The 26558-nt window shown below is 40.6% G+C and overlaps 1 protein-coding gene across 3 annotated transcripts in view; it reads left to right on the forward strand.

Annotated features, from left to right (window-relative positions):
* gpr180 (G protein-coupled receptor 180) overlaps nucleotides 1–26558 on the forward strand; it is a 60048-nt gene that overhangs the window by 24287 nt on the left and 9203 nt on the right. The window contains exons 7-9 of one of the 3 annotated variants that reach the window (XM_078402337.1): nucleotides 6774–6965; nucleotides 10490–10567; nucleotides 12002–13794. In XM_078402337.1, the coding sequence (XP_078258463.1) occupies nucleotides 6774–6965; nucleotides 10490–10567; nucleotides 12002–12163 (432 nt within the window). In that variant the 3' untranslated portion in view covers nucleotides 12164–13794. Of the gene's footprint in view, nucleotides 1–6773; nucleotides 6966–10489; nucleotides 10568–12001; nucleotides 13795–26558 lie in introns of those variants that run through there. The other 2 variants (XM_078402335.1, XM_078402336.1) reach the window with 2 other exon arrangements.

The raw sequence follows: 26558 nt of genomic DNA on the forward strand, positions 1-26558 counted from the left end.
CAACAATTAGATAAGTACATGGATAGGACAGGTTTAGAGGGAAAGGCCAATTTTGGCACAGATGGGACGAATGTAGCTGGGACATGTTGGCCAGTGTGGGCAAGTTGGACCGAAGGACCTGTTTCCACACTGATTCTATGTATATTCCAGGTTATTGAGAGAGGCAAGAGAGGAGATTGCGGGAGCTTTGATGAAGATCTTTGCATCTTCTCTAGCCACAGACAAGGTCTCGGAGGACTGACAAGTAGCTAATGTTGTTCCTTTAATAAGAAGAGAAGTACAGTGAATCCAGGGAATTATAGGCCAATGAGCCTCAGAAGGGAACAAACATTAGTGGTAGGGAACATATTGGAGAGGATTTTTTGGGATGGGATTTCCTCTCATTTTGAAGATATTGGGTTAATTAGGGACAGTCAGCATAGGTTTTGACATGATAGGTCATGTCTTACTAACTTGATTGTCTTTTGAGCAGATGACGAAGGTGATTGATGAGAGTAAGGAGGTGGATGTTGTCTGCATCGATTTTAGTAAAGTCATTTGATAAAGTCCCCTATGGTGGCTAATCTAGAAGATTAAGATGTATAATAGTGTATCTAATTAATAGTGACTTGGTCGTATAGATTCAAAACTGGTTTTGTTAGAAGTCAGAGGGTTGTGGTGAAAGGATAATATTCCGGCTGGAAATCTGTGACCAATGTAGTTCCAAGGGGATCTGTGCTGGGGCCGCTGCTGTTTGTGGTAGATATAAACTACTTGGATGTAAATGTAGACTGGTTAGTTAATAGGTTTGCAGGCGATACCAAGATTGCTGGGGTCGTGCACTGTGAGGAAGGCAGATGGAGTTTTATCCAAGTAAATGTGAGATGTTGCACTTTGGGCGGTCACATGAATCTTGGGGTCCAAGTCGATAACTCCCTGAAAGTGGCAACACTTTTTGAATTTTTTGAGGAGGTGGCTAAGGAGATTGATGAAGGTAGGGTGATGGATATTGTATCCGTGGATTTTAGTAGGGCTTACGATAAAGGCCCTTGTTGTAGGCTGATCTGCAATATTTTAAAAGTACAGGATTCATGATGAATTGGTCGTATGGATTCAGAACAGGCTGGATAGAATGGAGGGTTGTGGTAGAAGGTAGCTATTCTGGCTGGAGGTCTGTGATCAGTGGAGTTCCATAGGGATCTGTGCTGGCACCTCTGCTGTTTGTGATATATAAATGACCTAGATGGAAATTGATAGGAAGGAACTGCAGATGCTGGTTTAAACCGAAGATGGACATAAAAAACTGGAGTAACTCAGAAGGTCAGGCAGCATCTCGGGAGAAAAGGAATAGGTGACGTTTCGGGTCGAGACCCTTCTTCAGGTTAAACCTGAAGAATGGTCTCTACTCGAAATCTCACCTATTCCTTTTCTCCAGGGATGCTGCCTGACCTGTTGAGTTACTCAAGCTTTTTATGTCTATAGACATAAATGTAGATGGCTTGGTGCGTAAGTTTGCTGACAACACCAAAATTGGAGGAGTAGTGGACAGTGACGAATGCTGTCAGAAGATACAGCGAGATATAGACCTGCTGCAGAAATGGGTGGAGAAATGGCAGATGGAGCTTAACCTGAGCAAGTGGGAGGTGATACACTTTGGGAGTTTGAATGCAAGGAGTGAGTATGCAGTTAATGGCAAGACCCTTATCAGCATTGATGTGCAGAGGGACCTTGGAGTCCAAGTTCATAGCTCCCTTAAGGTGCAGCACATGTAGATAGGGTATAGTATGCTTGTCTCTTTGCTAAAGGTCTTGAATCTAAGAGTCAGGAAGTTGAAGCTGTAAGAGTTTGAAAACTGTAACTTTCAGGTTCAGGAACAGCTTCTTCATAACAACCATCAGGCTATTGAACACTAGGAACTGCAACTAAACTACGAACTGCCTGAGTTGCACTGGGGACTTCGGGCTTTGCTGTATATTGGGTTTTCTATTTATTTGAACTTTTTGTTTTGTTCACTTATTAATCTATTACCACTTATCTATTTACAAAGCTGTTGTGCTGCTACAAGTAAGATTTTCATTGTTCCGTTTAAGTACATATAACAATTAAACATTCTTCTCACTCTCACTCACTCACTTGAGAAACGCCACAGTGCTTATTTATAGATCGTTTTGTGTTGCTATGTAAATTTGTCCAGGCATTTCCTTGAGCGAATAGCATTTGCCTGTGTGACATATTTCTGGCATGAAATATGCATGCAATAATGTTCCTAGCTGGGCAATTCTGCTTTTTAACCCTTCACATTTCATTACAATACAGGAAAGTGCCACAGGGCGCTCAAAAACAAATGCTCAGCAAAGCGATCCACAAACAAGAAGAGGTCATTGGTCACTCGTAGCCAAATCATATATTGCTCTGTGATTTAAAGGAATTCCTGGTATTGCACTGACGTTTTGGCATTGTGGTCCACGTCACTGGAGGCTGCTGCTATTACTATGGTTGGAAGAGATGAGCTGAAAGCATAAATGCCAGAGCTCAACAGGAACCCAGGCATAGTAGGGGACTCTGCAGCAGGTGACATTGACAAGCTTACCAGGGAAGAACATACCCATAGGAACTATAGCTCCAGTCTGATGTCCACTGTGCAGTCAAGAATCAAGACTGTTTTATGGTCATATGTCCCAGATAGAACAATGAAATTCTTACTTGCAGTGGCAACTACAACAGCAGTGACTACAAGGTTAAGGTTAACCAAAATCTGTGCTCTTCCACAGACTTGCATATATGCTTGGACTGCGCTGACATTTCAACACTAGTCCTCTATCACATTTAGCCAGCTTGTCAGAGGATTATTCCAGGCGGCTGCTTTTGATATATGCCATATCTCACAATATGTCATTCACCACAGCATTTCTGGATTCACTGATGCTGCATGTTCCAGACAGAATTTTTTTTAAACATTTTCTTTAGACTTTAAGATGGGGCAGACAAAGAGCAGTGGTTTGCCATCATGTCTGGTTCCTCAAGGTTTAAGTGCTCATGGATTACTCTTATGTCCTACTTCATAACCCAGAAATTATAGCAGATATTAAGGGCTTTCGCTCGTTCACATTATGGTTCATTTGAGAGATGCTTCCTTGCATGACATATGAAAACTGTCCATACAGATCACATAGGGGGAGTGAAATGAAAAGTTCTAGTGAGGGTAGTTGGTCAACCGGGGGAGTCCAAGAGGAGGGGATCCGCTGGAGACGGGCACAGTGAGGCCCACCGCAAATTGGAGGAACAGCACCTCGTATTTCGCTTGGGCAGTTTACAGCCCAGCGGTATGAACATTGACTTCTCTAACTTTAGACAGTTCCTCTGTCCCTCTCTTCCCTTCCCCCTTCCCAGTTCTCCCACTGTCTTCCTGTCCACCTATATCCTTTCATTGTCGTCGTCCCCCGACATCAGTCTGAAGAAGGGCTTCGACCCGAAACATCACCCATTCCTTCTCTCCAGAGATGCTGCCTGACCTGCTGAGTTACTCCAGTATCTTGTGATACATACAGATCACATGGCTTGTCCAGTGCAACAATGCCCATAGAATCATAACCTTGATGCCTCACTACTCGGGGTTCACTATTTGTCATACCCCCACTATTGCTCCTTTCTACCCATCATCCCTCCCTCTGGTTCCACATTTCTTTCCCCGCCTTCCATTCTTATCAGACCACCATTTTCACCCTTTTGCCTCGCCTATGATGTCCACCTTTCTCCACTCCATGTGAATCATCTGCCAATCAATCCTTCTTAATCTGAATCTACCTACCACTTTCTGCTCTTACCTACCCTTTCTCCTCGCCACTTTCTTCCAACTGTCTCCCCTCTACTCCAGCAGTCTGAAGAAAGGCCATAACTGGAAATGGCATCTGTCCACAGAGGCCACCTGACCCACTGAGTTCCTCTAGCAGTTTGGTTTTGGCTCAGGATTCCAGCATCTGCAGCCTCTTCTGTCCCCGTTATCCTGTCCTCTTAGGTTTGCAGATCATCAATCCTTCATCAGCGAATCACGTCTCACTGAGAGGACTGTTGTGAGGACTGGTTTTTTTTTAGGGTTCATTGTACTCTCCTCTAATCCGAAGAATCTATACATTTCACATCCCATTGACTTGGCCCTCAAGGCCCTCTGTGGCAATGAATGTCACAGATTCATCACCCTCTGACTAAAGAAATTCCTCCTTATCTCCTTTCTAAAGGTACGTCACTATAGTCTTAGTATGGAAACAGGTCCTTCGGCCCAACTTGCCCACACATGTCCCATCTCCACGCGTCCCACCTGCCTGCGTTTCGCCGATATCCCTTAAACCTACTCTATTCATGTAACGGACTCAATGTTTCTTAAACGTTGCGATAGTACCTGCCTCAACTACCTCCACTGGTAGCTCATTCCATGCACCTACCACCCTTTGCTGTGAAGAAGTTACCCCTCGGGTTCCTATTAAATCTTTCCCCCTCACCTTAAACCTATGTACTCTGGTTCTTGATTCCCCTACTCTGAGCAGGAGACTCTGCATCTACCTGATCTTCCAGATCAATAATTTAGTACACCTCTATAAAATCACCCCTCATCGTCCTGCGCCCCAAGGAATAGACAATAGGTGCAGAAGTAGGCCATTCGGCCCTTCGAGCCAGCACCACCATTCAATGTGATCATGGCTGATCATTCTCAATCAGTACCCCGTTCCTGCCTTCTCCCCATACCCCCTGACTCCGCTATCCTTAAAAGCTCTATCTAGCTCTCTCTTGAATGCATTCAGGGAATTGGCCTCCACTACCTTCTGAGGCAGAGAATTCCACAGATTTACAATTCTCTGACTGAAAAAGTTTTTCCTCATCTCCGTTCTAAATGACCTACCCCTTATTCTTAAACTGTGGCCCCTTGTTCTGGACTCCCCCAACATTGGGAACATGTTTCCTGCCTCTAACGTGTCCAACCCCTTAATAATCTTGTATGTTTCGATAAGATCCTCTCTCATCCTTCTAAATTCCAGTGTATACAAGCCTAGTCGCTCCAGTCTTTCAACATATGACAGTCCCGCCATTCCAGGAATTAACCTAGTAAACCTACGCTGCATGCCCTCAATAGCAAGAATATCCTTCCTCAAATTTGGAGACCAAAACTGCACACAGTACTCCAGGTGCGGTCTCACTAGGGCCCTGTACAACTGCAGAAGGCCCTCTTTGCTCCTATACTCAACTCCTCTTGTTATGAAGGCCAACATTATCCATTGGCTTTCTTCAATGCCTGCTGTACCTGCATGCTTCCTTTCAATGACTGCTGCACTAGGACACCCAGATCTCGTTGTACGTTCCCTTTTCCCAACTTGACACCATTCAGATAATTGCCTTCCTATTCTTATAACCTCACACTTATCCACATTAAACTGCATCTGCCAATGCAGAATAGAGTCATAGCCTGCTAAACCTCTCCCTATAGCCCAGGTCCTTGAGTCCTGGTAACATCCTCGTAAATTTTCTGTGCATCCTTTCCAATTTGACACCATCTTTCCGATAATATGGTGCCCAAAACTGAACATAATACTCTAAATGTGGCCTCACCAGCATTTTCGACAACTGCAACATGACCTCCCAAAATCTATACTCAATGCACTGACTGATGAAGAACAATAGGTGAATGTTTACATCTACAGCACTTTAAGGCATTGTTCTAGATCATACATGCATAAAAAAAGATTTTCACCCAAAGTTTTCTGTTAATCTGGTTAATTCTATGTACTCAGTTTCTTAATTCCTTCATCAATGCAAGCATTGTTCTCCTTTTCCTTATCTAACCCCATTAAGATTAACATGTGCATGGGAAGTGTCTCATCAATTTTTTTGAAGAGGTGTACAAGAGGATTGATGAGGGGTTGGTGGTAGAGATTGTCTGCATGGACATTAGCAAGGCTTTTAACAAGGGTCCCGCATTGCAAACTGATCTGGAAGTTGGGATCATAGAGGATCCAGGGTAAACTAGACAATTAGATTCCAAAATGCTTTGTTGGAAGCGGTCAGAGGATAGTAGTGGAGGTTTGTTTATCAGATTAGAGGACTGTAACCAGTAGAAATCGGTACAGAGCCCCTGTTGTTTGTCATAAAATATTAATGATTTAGATGAGAATGTAGTTGGCATGATTAGTAAGTTTGTCAATGACACCAAAATTGGTAGGACAATGGATAGTAATGAGGGTTATCTGAGGTTCAATTGGGAAAGTGGGGAAAGGAATGACAGATGGAATTCAGCTCAGACGTAAGTGGAATGATGCATTTTGCAGTCAATGGAAGGGCCCTGGGGAATGTTATAGAATAGAGTGACCTATGGGTGCACGTACAAGGTTTCCTGAAAGTGCTGACTGAGGTAGAAAAGGTGCTGAACAAACATTAAAATCAGAAGGATCATAGTTAAGGTAAATGCGCCTAGTCTTAAAGTGGACCTGAGGGGCAGAATTTTCACACAGATGGTGGTGAATGTAAGAAATAAGCTGTCAGGGGAAGTAGTAAAGATGTGACTCTAACACATCAATAAGTCTGAAGAAGGGTCTCAACCTGAAACGTCACCTATTCTTTTTCTCCTGAGATGCTGTATGGCCTGCTGAGTTACTCCAGCATTTTGTGTCTATCAAATCTGTCAACTTTTTGAACTCTAAATCGGGCCTCATCTCCAGAAGAACACTAGAAATGTCTTTATCTTCAATATTGTTTTTACATTTTCAGTAAATATTGCACTAACTATTCTCCTTGTCCACTTTTTACAGGGTATTTTATTGCTTTGGGAACAGTTTGAAGATATTGATCATCATAGCTACCATGCATTTAATAGCATGGCAAGTCTGCTACTCATGATTTTACGGGTGTGTCTGGTCTTGCTCCTTGCCTCCAGTCTTTACCAGATCATTACCATGGAAAGAAGTGTGCTCAAGAGAAATTTCTACATCAGATTTGCTAAAGTAAGTACGAGTTATTTTGATCTGCGACTGGCCTAATTTGTTAACATCACGTTCCATTTAAATCCCCCAAAATAATAATTTGTGATGAAAATCATTAATAAATATTTTCGAATAATACAATATTCCTTTGCTTAAATCAGTAATATCATAAATGTTATCCTGATACCTTTAAACATCATCGCAGCAGTTCAACCACCAACATCGCAAACATTATTAGAAATTATCAGCATCATTGCATAACATTTTTTTTAAACAGAAACTTGAGATGGTGCTCTTGCCTCTCTGATAACACAAATAATATTGTAAGCTTAGAAAGGGCATTTTTAAGAACATGGTTTTCCATCCATAATGATTGACCATGATCACATACAGATAAGGGGATGTCCCTTTAAGTGAGGAGGAATACAAAATCAAGAAAGACATTAGCTACAGAATTGTTTTCCTAGTCTAATTTACCATTAGAAATCTAATGTGAAGGTAATATGTCAGAACATTTGATTCAGAACTCAATATGCAAGATTTGCACTATTCCTTTTTCCCAATTATTTCCAACCAAGTAAAAATGCATGCATTCTGGTTCATTCTGTCAAGATAGAACACAGAACAGTACAGCACAGGAACGAGCCCTTGAGACCACAGTGTTAGTGCTGAACATGATGCCTAGCTAAAGTGATCTTGCCTGTCTTCACATGATCCATATCCCTCTTTTCCCTGCACTCCTTCTGCCTGACTAAAAGCCTCTTAAACACCACAATTATATCTGCCTCCACCACTACCCCTGGGAATGAGTTCCAAGCACCCACCACCCTGGGTAAAAATCTTACTGCTCTTGTCTTATAGCTATGCCCTCTAGTGTTGGACATTTCTACCCTGAGAAAAAGTTCTGACTGCCACTGTATCTATGCCTCTCAGAATTTTAAATATTTGGATCAACTCCACTCAATCTCTGACATACCAAAGAAAACAATCCAAGGCTGTCCAATCTCTCCCGGTAATTGAAACCCTCTAATTTTGGCAGCTTTCTGGTAAACCTCCTCTGCACCCACTCCAAAGCCTAAACATCTTTCCTGTAATGGGGTGACCTGAACTGCATGCAATACTCCAAATGTGACCTAACCAAAGTCCTATAGAGCTGCATCATGACTTCCTGACTCTTATATTAAATGTCCCTAGCAATGAAGGCAAGCATACCATATGCCTTCTTTACACCCTGCCTTCTTTGCACTCTGCTTGTGCTGCCATCTTTAGGGAGCTATGAACTTGGACTCCAAGATCTCTATTCATATTGGTGCTGTTAAGGGTCTTGCCATTAACTGCATACTCTTTCCTTGCATTCAACCTCCCACTGTATCTTCTGACAGCCTTCCTCACTCTCTGCAACTCGTCCGATTTTGGTGTCAGCAAACTTACCAACTCATCTACATTGACGTCAAGGTCATTTATATATATATCACCAACGGCAGAGGCCCCAACACGGATTTCTGCTGAACTCCACTGGTCACAGACCTCCAACCAGAATATCTACCTTCCACCAAAACCCCCTGTCTTCTATGAATCAGTCAGTTCCGGAACTATAAAGACCAAGTCATCTTAATCTTCTGGAGCAGCCTACCATGAGGAACTTTATCAAAAGCCTTACTAAAATCCATGTATACAACATCCACCACCTACATCAATCTCTCTTGTCACCTCCCTATAAAACTCAATCAACCTAGTGAGACATCACCTGCCATGAGTAAAACCATGCTGGCTATCACTAATTAGCCCATTCCCAAATGGGTGAAAATTCTATCTCAAAGAATTCTCTCCAATAGTGTCCCTACCACATGACGCTCACCAGCCTATAATTCCCTGGATTCTCTCTACTTCTTTCCTTAACTAAAGGAACAACATTGGCCACTCTCCAGTCTTCCGGGACTGCCATTGCCCAGAGAAGAAACAAAGAACCACGACAAGGCCCCTGCAATCTCCCCTCTTGCCTCCCTCAATAACCTGGGAGAGATCCAATTAGGCCTTGGGGACTTATCCACCCTAATGTTCATGACATGGTGCGGCACCACCTTCTTCACGATCTCAAACTGCCTTAGCATCCACACTGATCTTGCTGTCCTCCAAGTCCTTCTCTGTGAATACAGATGCAAAGTACTCGTCTACATCCTCCGACTCCAAGCATAGATTCACTCCTATATTTTTGAGCAGTCCTACCTTCTTCCAGGTCACCCTCTTTCCATCCATCCATCTTTCTTCCGTATGTTTGTTCCTGTTATTTCTGTATCCCATTGTTCCTGTATGCTCTTCTCTCCACAAAGCAAAGGTACATGACCTGTACAATTTTAGGCCCACCTTACTCACCATTGTCCTGGGGACACATTCATCCAGGTTTCATTCAAATTGCTCTTATATTTTTCAAGTTAGAGAGATGTGAAAGTTTTAAAATTACCTTATTAAACCGATTGCTTGCCATGTTCAACGTGTGACATCACAGTAGGACCCGCCCGAGTGACGACCAATGAGGGAGGGGGGCCCAGGGAGTCGCAGCCAGTGTGGGGGGGGGGGAGGGGGGCTAACTTTAAAAGATGCGCTCCCCCACCTGCCCCAGGGAGGACCGGCGCCTGTCACAGCATGTCTCCCACCTGACCCTCCTCCCATGGTGCAGCACGGCGGCAGAGGGTCCTACAAGATCGGTAGGGTTGCTGGGCCCGGCACAGCCCCAGGGACACTTCCCACCCAGCAACAGGTCCATGGATCGGTAGGGTTGCTGGGCCCGAAGGACAGCTTTCCACCCAACGGTTCCAGTCCAAAACCTCCCCTGCATTGGTCCAGCACCTTCTTCTCCCCCTCCTCCTCCATCTCTCCCCTCAACCCCCCTTATCCCCCCCTCCTCCCCTCAACCCCCCTCCTCCCCCCCACCCACTCAATCCCTCCTCAACCCCCCTCCTCCTCCCCCACCCGCTCACCCACTCCATCTCTCCTCAATACCCCTCCCCGTCCTCACCCACTCCATCCCTTCTCAACCCCCCTGATCACCCCCCCCCCCCCCTCAGCTGTGCCTGTAGGACCGCCCACAACAGAGTTTTACACCCATCTAGTGTACTTATAAAAAGCCTTGAGATTTTCCTTAATCCAACTCGCCACTGACAGTTCATGGCCCCTTCTGGCCCTTCTAATTGCTGGCTTGGGTTCTTTCCTACTCTCTTTACATTCGTTATAATCCACATTTTATGCCATCGTCTTGATGAGATAAACAGAAAATAAAATGTGAGCCTAATCCACTGCCCCCACCCCCCTCCTCAGTATTTGTTGACAATGCAGGTATGAATGAAGAAAAAAAATCTGTGTGACTTTTCGGTTATTGATATTACAACTCAGGAGTTTTGTAGTCTGTAGAGCCTGGTAGTTTCTCATGTAAATTGGAATTGAAGAAACATTCAATAATTTCTTGATTCTTGGCTTTACAGTATGTTGGTGAAGGGTTTTTATGGACCAATAACCAACACAAGCAATCTTTCTTTTTAATATACCAGGGCTGCATTCTTTGGTTGCTCTGCCATCCAGTCTTTGTAGCTGCAACATTTGTTTTTGCGGAATACCAACGAGAGAAGGTATGTACTTGAGATTTGCATGGCTGAAAGAATGTAGTTTTTGTTTCAAAATCTGTCACAGATTTTAGTTACAAAACATTATTGCAGATTTAGTCAAAATAAAACAATGTCATATTATCAACACAGCATATCTCAATGACCACAGCCCATGCAATTAATTAAATTCCAATTCAGCAAAAAAACATTGTTAATGTAAGTAGTGTTCAATGAAATCATGTTGACCAGATTTCAAGGTAAATTTTCAATGCTTCAGAGTTAAGAGTCCCGATGAAGGGTCCATTACATCTTCCTATAGTGTGGTGTCAAACCTGCTCACCATACTCCAGGAAAGCCTAACTAAAGTCTTATAAAGGAAAACAAATTAAACAAATAGATACTGGATTCTGAAACAAAAACTAAAATGCTGGAAGAACTCTATGCTGGAAGGCTATCAAACACCATCTGTGGAAAGTCACTGTTGCAACTTTGGCACCCTTCCTCACTGAAGAGTGGGAGTGAGTCAGTTTTCAAAGCAGAGCTTCGAGATACAGCATGGAAGCATGCCCTTCAGCCCACCAAATCCATGCCGACTATCGCTGCCTGTCTCAGTCTCGCTGCCTGTCTTACTGTGTCCGTGTTGGCGGTTGGGGGTGACGCTCAGGCTGCCCATTGGTCTGCGCCGCCCCGCCCCACCAACAGATTCAAACCGCTACGGTTGGGGAGCAGTGCATGCAACACAGCGCCCCCCCCCCCCAGTGCGTTGCCGATTTAGTACGGGGCAAATGCGGGGCCTGTAGCATATGTTACTTTTGCTACTATGTTAATCCGGCACTGCCTCAAATACCATACCATTCAAACATGAAGTCCAAGAAGTAGTATCTTGCCTGTAATACCACCTAGGGTGGTGTCACCCACGCATCATCTTGTCCAATTCTTACCTATGAAGACCATTTGTGCATTGCAGAGATTTTAGCACCTCAGGCTGACATCGCAAGTACAATATTCGATCCTGACTACGGGTCTGTATGGAATTTGCACGTTCTCCCTGTGAGCGCCTAGGTTTTTACCCACACTCCAAAGATGTGCAGGTTTGTTGGTTAATTGGCTTCTGCAAATTGTCCCTCATGTGCAGGATAGAACGAGTGTATGGGTGATTGCTGGCCGACGTGGTTTCGGTGGGCTGAAAGGGCTGTTTCCACGCTGTATCTCTAAAACTGAAAACTGAAACTGAAGTTGGTATTGTGAATTATTTGAAGACTTCGAACTAAAAAAAATTTCAAAAGTTTTCTCTTTTCACAATTAATGCCTGACCAGTTAACTTTCCAGCATTTTCTATTTATTATTTCAGGCCTTCAGCAAAGACAATTTTCCTAAAATGTGTTAATGTTGATTTAGTATGTTATATCTTTAAAGTAATCATCAGTCTTAAGTAAAATAATTGTAATTTCTTCCCAGATTATTGTTATTGCTGTCACTTTCTGTCAGTCTGTCTCCATGGCCATCTTGTATAGACTCTTCCTTTCTCGAAGTCTTTACTGGGAGATTTCATCACTTTCTTCAGTTATACTGCCTCTCACTATGTCGTCTGGACACAGATATCACTACCAATCCTCGTGATCAAAGCATAGCTAAAGAAAGATTCTCGATTTATAAATATGTAGTAAATTCTAATCAGCAAAACTATTGTGTTAAGTAACATTTTCTTGCAAGTTGAAACATGCCAAAACAATCGAGGCTAAGTCATTTATGAATACTAATTTATTTCAAATGCTCTTGAATCAATTAATTCGGAATAAGGGCACAAATTCTTAAGGAGCATACTGCCATTTCTGTGATAAATAGAATCATCCATGTTCTTTGGGGGAAAAGTAATTTAATTGTGTACGTTTACATCATAGTTTGTTTCTGTAAAAGGATTAATAAAACACAAAACATATTTAAACTTAATGCATGAATATTATTGATTTATTTACAATTATGTATTTTTGTAATATTTACAATGTAATTTTATGTATTTAACCTGTTATATTGTCAAAGTTAATGCATTTATACCAGAAATTGTACCATCTCATTCCATAAGAAAACTAAAACACAAATGCACAAAGAAACATTATCAAAATAAGTACTTTCTGTTGGTGAGGTTCCATAAGTCCTAGAAAAATGTCATTTTTCTATTAAAAGATTAAAATTTCATATCATGACGCAGACAAAATGTGATTTTTCTAGAAATGTTTTATTACCTCACCCAAAGTCACTGCACAAAATCACCACCACTTTTAATGATGCTGTGTGGTCACATGCTCATAGGGTGGGGAGTATTTTCATATTTCTGTAATAGGAATAATTTTGTGTCGAAGTCCTCAGTCTTGTGGCCTTGATGGCAAACGATCTAACTTCTCAGTATTACCAGTGGGTTCTTCAGATTCATAATCGACAGGGTATTTTAAAGGGGAAAATTAAACAGAGTAAGCTTCAATTTAAGATAAACATTATTTTTAATTCTGACAATAAAATTGATAATCGAAGTAAAAAATGAATTTCCATGTTAAAACATTAATATCAGCAGGGTCCCCAGAGTGAAAAATCATAAAACATTACCAGCACAGATTTTCATGGTGTGGCTGAAGGCTCGTAATCATGGATGTAGATTTGCACATTGGCACCTGATGTGTGAACATGGGCACAGGTTCAATTTTCACCTTGGGTACACTGAACATTGATATCATTGTGATGTTTAAATAATTGTGCAGATTAGACACAGTTGAGATTTCTAATTTGGCTGCTTGCTCAGGATGGATGATGATCCCCAACACTTAGATGATCTATTTTCTCACTGACTATTTCTTTAAAAAATTAGTTTATAATTAAAATTCCATATCATGACGCAGACAAAATCTTCGCTCTTTCAATTGACATTTTAAGCCATTCTTTTCTTGCAGTGCAATTTTTATGCATTGTTCTAGGCCTACATTCTTTAATATGCATGGTCAATTGGAAGTGGGCTGGGTATAAATCCACAACTAGTCAATAAAGCGTTTACATGAAGGCACACGTGCATTTTAGTCTTGTGTTAAATCGCAGATTGTTCCTTTCTGGGGAAAAAAAAGATGCATCTGCAGTGTTTCACACAAGGAAATGAAATATGACATAATTGTTCTGTAATAATGATTTTTTTGCATGCACAGCTTTATTATAAAGGTACTTTCCTTTTACAAAGAAACATTTCTTTCAATCATTTTTTTCATAAAGTTGAGGTTGCATTTTGTGTTGTCAGTTCTACATTGTCTTATTCTTCATATTTGAGAAATCTGTTAATTAAATATGTGTACATTTGAATTGTAATTCCAGTCATTGTTGATATTTAATAAGATGAATAGAGGCTTGTGCATCAGTACACTTAATTAATTAACTAATTAAATGTAATCATCATCAAATATAGCCTTGTGACCGATGCTGTTAATAATGGCAAATTAAAAATCAACATTCTTGCAAATAGATAAAGCCACTGAAACATCAGCAACAGTATTTGTCAAGTACTTAAAGCATCGATGAACCCATCTGTTACTTTGACAAATTAAGAAACAATAATAATGCTTTAGCAGATCATTTTCGATAGCATATATTCTATACTGTAAATTGAATACACAGTCAAAGAACCTGCTGGTACTCAGTAGCAAAGCGACATAAGGACATAGTAGATCTAACCAAACCAACCATGGACAGGAAAGGTTATGAGGGATATGGGCCAAACATGGGCAGGTGGGACTGGTGTAGATGGAGCATCTTGACACAGAACCTTCTATGTATGTTTGAAGACACCATCACTCATTCTGATTTTTCCTGGTCATTTCATCTGCTGTTGAAACCTCAATCCATGACTTAACCCAGACATCACTATACTACAGCCAGATTGATTTCATACTATTGCACAACTCAAGTTTGTGCCTATTCACTCACTTTCCACCCTTGTGATTGCTGACTATTATTGTTCCCTAATAAATAAATCCCCCAACATTAACATTTTCACAGTTGAATTTTCAAATTCTTCCCAAACACACCCTTTCCTAGTTCTGCAACCTCATTCAGTCTGAGTATCTGGTCTGCCCAATTTTGACCATCCAGAAATTTAGTTTCTTCACCATTGATATCTGGGATTCACCTACCTAAAGACATTCCAGAGTTCTAGAATTTCCTATTTAAACTTCCTCTCTCTTCCTCCTTTAAGACACACCTTTAAAAACTACAGGCTTTTGCTCATCTACTGTAGTGTCCCCTTACATGGTTAAGTGTCAAATTAAGTTTGGTATGACACTTGGAAGCACATTGGAACATTACCTGAACTAACTATGGTAAATAAATAATGCTGAAAGTCTAAGGCAATTCCATTGTCATTTGGATCCGAATATTCTCGGCCCTTGCACCTTCATTCACGTGACACAAATGAATAAAGTTTGTCTAAAGATGGATGCCAAATCATTGAGGGAAATTGAGGGAAAGTAGCAAGCCCTGTTGAAAGGAAAACTTACTTAGAAAATGTAATGGTACAAATTTATGATCAATTATTCATGAAAGTATTCACCACCAAAGTCAAAATGACATGCAAAAAGCAATGTTATACAAAAATCTAGACCTCTGAAATATGAATCGAAAATGTTAGAAATATTTGACAACAATCTGTAGAGAGAAAACTGAGAGGAGTGTCCTTTGCAAATGCCTGAAATTGCTTTACAACCCTATTGTGCCAAATCGGTTAAGGGAGGCATGTTTTATGGATTCCTGAAAATCTACGAAACACCCGGCAACCAACCTTAAATGTCTCCTTCAATGTGACGATCAGGATATTCTTAGGATAGTGAGGTCAGTTTAATAATTAATTTGATTAACATTTCTAGTTTGAAGGAGGCAGAAGGGTAATGGTGGAAGGTTGCTTTTCAGACAGGAGGCCTGTTCCTGGTAGTGTGCCTCAGGGTTCAGTGCTGGACCCTTTACTGTCATCTATATCAATGATTTCGATGAGAATGTACATGATAAGATTAGAAAGTTTGCAGATGATACAAAAGTGGGTGGTATTGCAGATAGTGAAGCTGGTTGTCAAAAAATGCAGCAGGATTTTGATCGGTTGGTCAGGTGGGCTGAAGAATGGTTGATGAAATTAAATATAGAAAAATGTGAGGTGTTGCATTTTATAATGTCTAACATGGGAAGGACCTACACAATGAATGGTTGGCTCTGGGGAGCATTGTAGAGCAGAGGGATCTAGGAGTGCAGGAACATAGTTCCTTGAAATTGGTGTCACGCGTAGATGGGTTGGTCAAAAAGGCTTTTAGCACATTGGCCATCATCAGTCAAAGTATTGAGCAAAGAAGTTGGGAGGTCATGTTGCAGATGTATAAGACATTGGTGAGGCTGCATTTAGAGTATTGTGTTCAGTTTTGGGCACCATGTTATAGGAAAGATGTTGTCAAGCTGGAAAGGGTGCAGAGAAGATTTACCAGGATGATGGCAGGACTTGAACTGTAGGGAGAGGCTGAGCAGGCTAGGACTCTATTCCATGGAGCCCAGGAGGATGAGGGATGATATAGAGGTGTACAAAATCATGACAGGAAGAGATCGGGTAGACGCACGAGTCTCTTACCCAGAATGGGGGAATCGAGAACCAGAGGGCATAGATTTAAAGTGAAGGGTTGAAAGATTTTATAGTATTCTGAGCGGTAACCTTTTCACACAAAGGGTGGTGGGTGCATGGAACAAATTGCCGGAGGAGGTCATTGAGGCAAGGACAATCGCAATGTTTAAGAAGCAGGTACATGGATAGTACAGGTTTAGAGGGATTATGGGCCAAATGCAGACGTGGAACTAGTGCAGATGGGACATGTTGGTCGGTGTGGGCAAGTTGGGTCGAAGGGCCTTTTTCCACACTTTATGCCTCCATGACTAAGTTGCTAACATATTTATTTCTATGAAGTTTTTTTTATATGCAAGCACACACAATTTAAACAGGGCAGAAGGTAACAAATAAGATGGAGTTTGGTGTCAGGAGGCAGATTTTCTTGGTTCTGAGGTCACAGGTAGCAATTTCATTTATAACATGATTTTGTTAGACAAAGCAAGAGGATGGCGCATCAAAATGTCATCTGAAGGACAAAGTATCATCTGAATCCTGCACTTCGTTAAATTTCAGAGTAAAAGATGTTTTTTCTTTCAAAAAAAGACACAAAATGCTGGTGTAACCTAGCAGGGCAGGTTGCATCTCTGGAGAACATGGATAGATGGTATTTTCGGTCAGGGCACTTATTCAGACTGATGGAGGTGGAGGGGAAGAAAACTGGAAGAGAGGAGGAGCAGGCCAAAGCCTGGAAAGTGATTTGAGAGGAGGTGAGCTTCTTCAATGTAGGCGTACCTTGAGGATTTTCAGACTAGACTATAATCATGCTGAAAATGATGCCACTTTTTTGAACCTGGTACAATTAATCAGAAAATATAATGGGGTGAATTTGGAGAGCTCAAAAAAATGGGTGCAAAGTTCATGATGAATGATTTACCTACACCTGTGGCTTTTGATTTTAGCTGCTATCAACACTGAGCTAATTGTTCACATTGTTGCATGTTATCAGAGCTAACCATACTGTTGAGCAACTGTATGCCTTGTTAGAAGGCCTGTACCATGTCAACAACCCACTAATAGTTAGCCTGCAGCAAATAAATCTGGCATGCTTCCCTTGCTGCCGAGAGCACTTACATGTAATTTCATAGGGTCATACAGCACAGAGTCAGATCCCATGTCCATGTTGACCATCAAGTCGCTATACATATAATCCCACTCACTAGCATTTAGTCTGTACTTTACTAAACCTTGGTGATTCAAATGTTCATTCATTTGCTTCTTAAATGTTCTGGGGGTACCTACCTCCACCATCTTCGCAGGCAGCATATGCCAGAATGCAACTTCCCAGTGGATGAAAAGATCTTCCTCAGGTTCCCTCTAAACCTCTTACGCCTCACCATAAGCCCTTAACCTTGGGTTTTAAACAAGACTTTCATGGGAAAAGCTGTTTAGTATTTATTGCTTCTCATAATTTTGTACATTTATATAAGGTACAAACTCTGCCTATTGTGCAAGGAAAGCAATCAATCTATCCAGTCTCCCCTCATGTCTGAAACATTCCCTCTCAGGACAACATCCTGGAGAATCTCCTCTGCACTTTCTCCATTGCAATCACTTCCTTACAACAACGTGGTGAGCAGACCACATACAATATTCCATCAGTGGGCTAACCAGTCTTTTACAAAGTTGCACTAAGACCTTTGGTCTAACCTAGAAATATTGTAGAATGGTGTGTCGGAAGGAACTGCAGATGTTGGTTTACATCGGATAGACATAAAATGCTTGAGAAACTCAGCAGACCAGGCAGCATCTCTGGATAGAAGGAATGGGTGATATTTTGGATCAAGTAGATTGAGTCGAGCTATACAGCATGAAAACAGGCCCTTCAGGCCACCTTGTCCTTGCTGCCCAAATTGGCATTCTTGGCTAGTCCCATTTGTGTGCATTTGGCCCATATCTGTCTAAACACTTCCTATTCATATATCCATCCAAATGTTTTTTGAAAGTCAGCTTCTATAGTTTCCTCTGGCAGTTCATTCCAGATATGGACTACCCTCTGAATGAAAAGATTGCTCATGAGCTCCCCCTTAAATCTGAAGAAAGTTGAGAATTGTAATTATAATATCGACTGCAACTACCTCCTCTAGCAAATCATTCCATATACCACCACCCTCTGTGTGAATAAATTGCCCCTCAGATTTCTATTAAATTGTTCCCCTCTCACCTTAAGATTACTGATTATTCCCCTCTCACCTTAAGATTAACTGATTATTCCAGAGCCTGTAAAAGAGTCTCAACCCTTCCCACCTTCCGGGGACTCAAACAGTCTTTTCAATTGTATTGTCAATTCATTAGTTTAGTTTACTTTAGTTTAGCTTAATTTAGAGTTACTGTGTGGAAGCAGGCTCTTCGGCCCATCGAGTCCGCGCCGACCAGCGATCCCCACACATTAACACTATCCTACACACACTAGAGACAATTTTACATTTATACCAAGCCAATTGACCTACATACCTGTACGCCTTTGGAGTGTGGGAGGAAACCGAGGATTCCAGAGAAAACCCACGCGGTCATGGGAAGAAGGTACAAACCCCGTCCGTACAGACAGCACCCGTAATCGGGATTGAACCGGATTCTATGGTGCTGTAGGCGCTGTAAGACAGCAACTCTACCTCTGCGCCACAGTGCCACCGAGGAAGATGAGGAGGGATTAATGGGTGAAACAGCAGGGAGAGAAAATGCAGTGGCAACTTCAGTTTAATGTCACATGTACCAGGGTACAGTGAAAAGCTTTTGTTGCATGCTAACCAGTCAGCAGAAAGACTACATGATTACAATCAAGCCATTCACAGTGTACAGAAACATTCTAAAGAGAATAACATTTAGTGCAAGATAAAGTCCAGTAAAGTCCGATTAAAGATAGCCCAAAGGTCTTCAGTGAGGTCTTCAGATAGTAGCTCAGGACCACTCTATAGTTGTTGATAGGATGGTTCATTTGCCTGATAACAGCTGGGGAGTAACTGTCCTTGAACCTGTTTTCACATGTCTGCATCCTTTGCTTCATGGAAGAGGGGAGAAGAGGGAGTGACCAGGGTGAAACACGTCCTTGATTTATTTCTTCCAATGTTGTGCACAACATTTGGCACTCACAATGTGGTCTCTATTTTGGAGGAGCCAAATGCAGATTGGGTGACCCCTCTGTGATGACTTTTTCCAATTGCATGTCACGTCAATTTTTCACCCTCCTCCTATTTTTAACCTTTTTTCCGTGGCCTCCTTCACTGTTCAAGGCCCAATGCAAGTTTAAAGAAACACTGCTCATCTTCCCTTTGGGCACATTGCTGTTCTTGGAACTCAATGTTGCATTCAACAACTTCTGGTGAGTTGCTCTTTATGTTTTGATCAGAGATAGTCAGTTCTGCTGTAAATTTAGCCAGATGTAAATTGATTCCGTTTTCAGAGCAATGCCTCTGACCTACATCTTTAACATTTCCATTTATTTATTTCTCTCCTATGCACCCTAATTTATCTTTCAACCAGATGACTGTAACAGCAGAATCCCTCTGAAAACCCATGCCTTCACCCTATCAGAGATATTCCCTTTATTCCCTTTTGAACATAGAACATAGAATACTAGATCACAGCAACAGGACCTTAGGCCCATAATGTTTGTGCCAAACATGATGCCAAGCTAAACTGATCTCATCGCTCTATTCCTTCCACTTTTATGTGCCTATCTAAAAGCCTCTTAAATACCATTATTGTATCTGCACCACCACCCCTGGCAATGCATTCCAGGCCCCCACTACTCTCTTTGTACTCTCTGTTCCTTTCTCGCCCTCCTTGTAACTTAAAACTAGCTTGTCCTCTTATTTTTCTAGATCCAATCAAGAATCTTGAATTTAAAACGTAAACTCTGCTTCTCTTTCCACAAATGCTGCCTAACCTGTTGTTTCTAACATCTTTTGTTTTTGTTTCAGATTTGCAGTTATTTTATTTTCATTTATTCAGTTCCAAATACAATGAGTATTTCTCATGCAAAATTTGCCTTCAACTGAATTGTAGAATTATGTTTCATTGTCAGTTAAAGGGGACCAACTTTACCTGGTGTGATGCCATGAAGTTTGAGGCATCTGGTGTCGATATTTGTTTAAGGGATTCTCCGACATCTCCCAGCTGATTTTAATCAGATGTCCATTCAATTTCTCCACCCCCTCCTCACCTTTGAACACTGGTCTGATCACATTACCAACACCTCCACAAAATCTGCTGCCCCAACAAATGATTTGAATGCATCCCCAAATGGTTCTCTCTCTAAAATTCCTTGCCATTGTAGTCCTTGAGCCCTAGCTACCCATGACCTCTTTAACTTATCTGCAATGGTGAAACCAATGGAAAAAAAGGTGTATGTGCAAAGTTCATAACGTAAAGTCTGCTTTTTTCATTTGCGCAAGATTTAATTTCTCTGCTGTGAGGTTTTGACCTTAAGCTGCCAAAGAATGAGTTACCTGCATTTATATCCTTTCTATTGCAATAACCTTCATGGAATGGTATTGAATTGGTAGAAACATCTGCAGGAAATGGTGACCTAGTCAGATAGCTCAATTATAACATCCTCCCTCTTAGTTAGCGACAGCTTGAAACTATTATAGAACTGTAAATACTCAAGTCACTGGTGTAAATAATTGGACCTGTTGAATAACTGTACCATTGGCTAATGACAGATACCAACCATGCATGGAGAAGTCCTTGGATTATGAAATTTAAGGCAAAATACACGTAATATAAACTTTATTTTAAAAAACTGCCATTCATATTTGCATATTTTTATAAGCTAGTGGTCTAGCAAATAGTATTATTTCGTTTATCTGATATCCAAAAGGTTGAATTCATTATAAAGAAATTGAAAACAGTTGGTATCACAGCCATTCTAATTCTGCAATTTGTTAGCTATGGACTGTTTTATCTGAAAATGTGGCCATTCTACAAAATTGGATTTCCATTTATAACACCAGGAAAAGGGAGGTCAAATTAAAGAACATTGCTCACAGTATCTGCAAAGATTTGTTTCCATTATGTGAAAATACATAGGTTCGTACTTTAAAAATCAAAAGAAAAATACTTGGCGACAGATTATGGATTTTCAAAAATAAACAGGGAAATATGTTAACACCATCACTAATGGGCTTGTAGTGCAAATCGCATAATTTTATCTTTCATTCTGCATTCCTCCTCTTAGCTAAAAGTGCATCCATGATATGAATTCTGCATATTCAGAATATTCCGCGTGAAATTAAATGTTTGACAGAGTGAGAAAAATATACAGACTCTCCTGATGCCTTAAAAATAGTAATTTATGCATATGTCTAAGGAAAGAAAATCATTTGCAATGAACTGACCCTCAAAGTGTGAATTTTGTTCACTGTTCTCTCTAATCAAATACTGTATCTTCATTTTCAGTTCTCTGCTAAGCAGCCTTGTAGATAACCAAAGTGCCAAAAATAAGAGGAAAAAAAAGCTCAGTGGGTGCGTTCCCATTGCACTTTTTACCCGCGGCAATAGGTAGAATTTAACGGATTCCGCTGAACATATGTTTTTCCCAGATAAGTAAACAGTGTGTGTCGGAAATGAAAAGCATTTGCAATTTAATGACATTACATCTTGGAGCTTATCCTGGCGTGCTGCGAGGCGAAAAGCGGAGAGGGAGAGACAGCGAGAGAATGAGTTTTACCTGTCCTCCATTCTCGGGAAGGCGTTCTGCTTTAATAAATTAACCAGAGGATTTAAAAATATATAAATAGTATGGAGAAGTGGAACAATATTACGATCTGTTTAAAATTAAAAAAATTAAAATGCAGACACTAACTACACTTTAGTAAGTATCAATATACATTCATTACCATTTTATCTCATTTGGAGTATTTTAACAAACAAAACATTGCCGCAGTTACAAAACAATTCCCGCACAGAGCCACTTATGGATCCTCATTTACTACCTCACTCGCCTGTGTCAGACATGGATGAGATTGAAAGGAAAGGTTAACGTCCCAGCGGTTTCATCACGGCGCGCTCCCAAGAAAAGTATGGCAGTTTATTGTTTCTTGAAGTGTAAACGAATTATTTATTCTGACGGAAGCAAGGATTTGATTAAACCAAATGTATCAAGTGAATTCAAACAGAGAAATTTTTAATTAGGGGGCAAATTACTAACAGAATCCTAGCGTGTGTGGATTACTGTACAGAACCAGCTTTTCACCTTCCAAGCCAATAATAGATTGCCATTCTCGTTATGTGGAATTCTAGTGTTGTGCATTTTAATATTTCGAATTACTTAATCCAAAAAGTAGGGTCCAGCTCTATAAGATTGCCCGCAATTGATGTAATTTAGATGAAAATAGAAAGCAAAATTACTCTTCATTTGAAAATTAAGTACTCTGTATATTGCTGCAGGGATGCAGGATGCACCATGATTTCAACTACAAACCAGAGTGTGTTTTCATCCTCAGTAGCTGTCAAATATTACAAATGAAAATCATTTGGATTCCCACTAGTTAGTTTTCATTAGTGTCAAGAGAATACTCCAAAGCTTTCTCAAATTAGCACTAACTGGACAATTTGGAAAAAGCCATACAGGAAGAAATAGGCAATATCATATGGTCAACATTGATGGCAATGAGGTGTGAATACATTCTGGTTTGATTTGTGAAGCCTGTGTATCTGATCGGAATGGCAGACTATCCATTTCCTTGCATTGTCCGTTATGTATATACAAATAAAAAAAGAGAAAAGAGAAAATCGACATTTATTTCAAAATATTAATTGCTAAACAAACATCCTAATGCATAAACTGCTACATTGTAAAATTATTCTGAATGTCATGTCGGCTTTTTAAACACCAAGAAAATACCATTGCTTACCATACCCTGGGTGTGTTGTGCACATAGCCAGCTACTGTGATTTTTTTGGTCTTTGTTTTAACATTTCATGTTTAATATATTTATCGTTTAAACATTCCCAATAAACCATTGAAATTGATGGGTTAATTAGAAAAGAATCAACTTTAAAAGTATATTATTTTGCATTATTGATGCCTAACTGTCAAGAGATTGAGATTCTTTTCACTCAGTTCTAAACAACACATGAAGGCAATGCCCCAAATTTATCCTGGCTGGTAAGGTACAGAGTTTCAACTGGATACATCTCAGCAATCCATCCATCACAAGCTGCTTTCTGCAAAAAGGATTTTTTTCTCTGCACCTGATACATTTTTAACAAGATCTGGGATGCTCTGGTGCTTAGAAGCATTAATATCTCGAATAATAAGAACAAGACATTCTGGAAATAATCAGCATGTCAGGCAGCATCTGGATGGTAGAAAACTAAGCACTGTTTATTCTTCATGTGTTTTCCAACAACTGCATTTTTGAGTTTTAGACTGACATATCCTGCCTTGGTACAAACAAAGTTATCAACAAAGAAAGAAAAATGAAGCCAAAAATACTTGTGCAATAATTTGATATCATTCCAATATCTATGGAAAAGCAGTTTCTAAAAAGGAAAAAGAGCTCAAACAGCAGTTCTGTTTTGAATTTTGCTGCTGCACAAGATTGATATTGCAGTAAGAGTAGATAAAGCACAGAACAGAAATCTGCTCCACTAAAGGTTAAACAGCTCTTGCTGTGTGATTTAACTTGCATTTTTATCTGTACTTTTCATGACTTTTCTACAACTATGAACAAACTGTAACTCATCAATGGGTTAAAGTGTTTATCTGTACAGACAAAGCAGCGAAATTATCAAAGAAAATATTAAATGTGACTGAGTTAAAATGTTATTTATTGTAGATTTTTAATCAAAACTCCTTCGCAGGGTGAATCAGCATTTTGCAGAGAATTGCAAGAGTAATAGGGATTACAGTTGCAGGGGATTTCAAGTTCCTGACTATTCACTGGGATCACTTCAATGCTCAAGACATAGAAGGAGAAACGTATTAAATTGTGTCCAGGAGAGCAATTAGAAATAGTACATAGATAGACCAATTACGCAAGGAGCAGTCTGAGGGAATGTAGCCAGGTAAGAGGTCAAGGTGTCAATAGGATATCTCTTTTGAAGATAGTAACCATAAATCTGTAACTTTCAACATAGTCTTGGAAAGGAATGCATGGTTTGGAAATTAAGATTCTGAATTGGGGAAAGACCAATTTCAATATTGTAAGGCAGAACCTGGCAAAAATAAACTGGTAGATTTACATGAAGCTTGTGGGAGCCATTCAAAAGTCAAATGTTCAGTGCTCAGCGCCATTGTATTCCCATAAGGGTGAAGGAAACAAACAGCAAGTTCAAGGACCCCTGGATATGAAGGGATATTGAGGGCTGGATTAAGGACCAAAAAGAAGCGCACAGCATGCATGGAGAATTAAAGATAGAGAAGACCCTTCAGCAGTAAGTGTAGGGGAAACTTGAACGAGAAATTAGGGAGCAAAGAGGAGGTATGAAATATCACTGGCAGACATGATGAAGGAAAATCCCAAAACATTTTATAAGATTATGAAGGGCACGAACCTAAGCAGGGAAGTAGTAGGGCCCATTAGGGACCAAAGTTGCAATCTGCATGTGGAGCTAGAGGACACAAGTGAGGTCTTAAATGAATACTTCGCTTCATGAAAGAGAATGATATTGTAGTTGGAGAATTCAGGGAGGAAGATGGGGAAAAATTAGAAAATGCTGTAATTAAAGAGGAGGTCGCATTAGATGGCTATACGGACCTATAGGCAAATTAATCCCAGGAGCTGATGAAATGTATCCCAGGCTGTTAAGGGAGGCAAGGGAGAAGATAGCTACAATTTTAAATCTTCACCCACCACAGAACAAGGAACCAGATGACTGGGGGAGCAGCTAAACTATCTGTACACAGTTTTGCTTGTCACACCATAGAAAGCAGATTACTGCATTGGAGAGGATGCAGAGGAGATTCGCCAGTAGTTGCTTGAGATGGAGCATCTCAGTTATAAGGAGATGCTGGATAGGGTAATTTGTTTTCTTTAGAGTGTAGGAAACTGAGCAGTGACCTTAGAGAGGTATGCAAAATTGTGAGGGCCCAGGTAGCATAGATAGTAGTAGACTTTTCTTTATAGCAGAGGTGTCTAAAACCAGAGGACTAGAGTTTAGAGTAAGGAACAGAACTTGAAGCCCTCCGCAGAATGGATCATTTTGCAGTGAGATGCAAGAGTAATGGCATTAGATTTCAAAATGAACATTTTCATCCAGTGATTGGAATCAGGAATGCACAACCTGAGAAGTTGAATGCAATTTTTCTGACAAACTTCTTGAATCATCTGGACAATCACTTGAATCGCTAATGCATGAAAGACAATGGATCAAATGCTAGTAAATGGGATTAGTAATAATAGGTAATTAATGGTCAGCATGGACATGGTGGGTTAAAGGGTCAGTTTCTTGCATAGAACTCTGTCTCTAACACAACAAGCAAATTGTTAGTAGCCTCCATCAAATAACCATAGCAAAAACCCTATATTGCATCTCAGTGCCATCCTAAATCTTTATCTGAGAGCTGTTGTGGCTCAGTCATTGAGTAATTACAAGACAGACTTCGATAGATCTTAAATATAAAGGTAATCAAGCAATATGGCATTGAGGCAGGAGAATAGTGCTGGGTTAAAAGATCAACCATTATTTTTTTTACGTACTTTTATTCTCTTCACCAAAAATAGCACACTAAATCAAATTCTACACTTAAGTGCTCATGAAATGTAAGGGAATGGGACTGACAAAAGTGATCTGAGAGCTGTCATAGACTCGATGAACTGTCCTAAGGAAAAATGGAAAAATATGACTGTTTTCCTATGTCAGCATGCATTAGTATTTTTGACTATGACTTAGTTGGTGGCATCCTTGCCTGCGTCAGACAGTTGTGGAATTAAGATACACTTACTTGATTTCAGATTTTGAATTGATTGGCAATAATACAGCTGAAACACAATGGTGTCCAAAGAAGGTGTTTTGCTATTTGAGGTGCTGTCAAATTGTGCAAAATATTAAATCAAGACCCTGTCTGCTACCCTAAATGGCTATAAAATACTCCATTGTCTTATGAAGATGAGCAGGAGAGTTATCCTGGTTGCTTGGCCAATATTTATGCGTCAATATTGCAGCAAGGTGGCACAGTGGTAGAGTTGCTGCCTCACAGCACCAGGGACCCAGAGTTGATCCTGACTATGGATGCAGTCTGCATGGAGTTGGAGCATTCTCCCTGTGACCTCCGTGGGTTTTCTCTGGGAGCTCCGGTTTCCTCCCACACTCCAAAGACGTACAGGTTTGTAGGTTAAGTGGCTTGGTACAATTGTACATTGTCCCTAGTGTGTGTAGGATAGTGTTGGTGTGCGGGGA

Source organism: Rhinoraja longicauda, chromosome 7, assembly GCF_053455715.1.
Source record: "Rhinoraja longicauda isolate Sanriku21f chromosome 7, sRhiLon1.1, whole genome shotgun sequence".
Classification (NCBI taxonomy): Eukaryota; Metazoa; Chordata; class Chondrichthyes; order Rajiformes; family Arhynchobatidae; genus Rhinoraja; species Rhinoraja longicauda.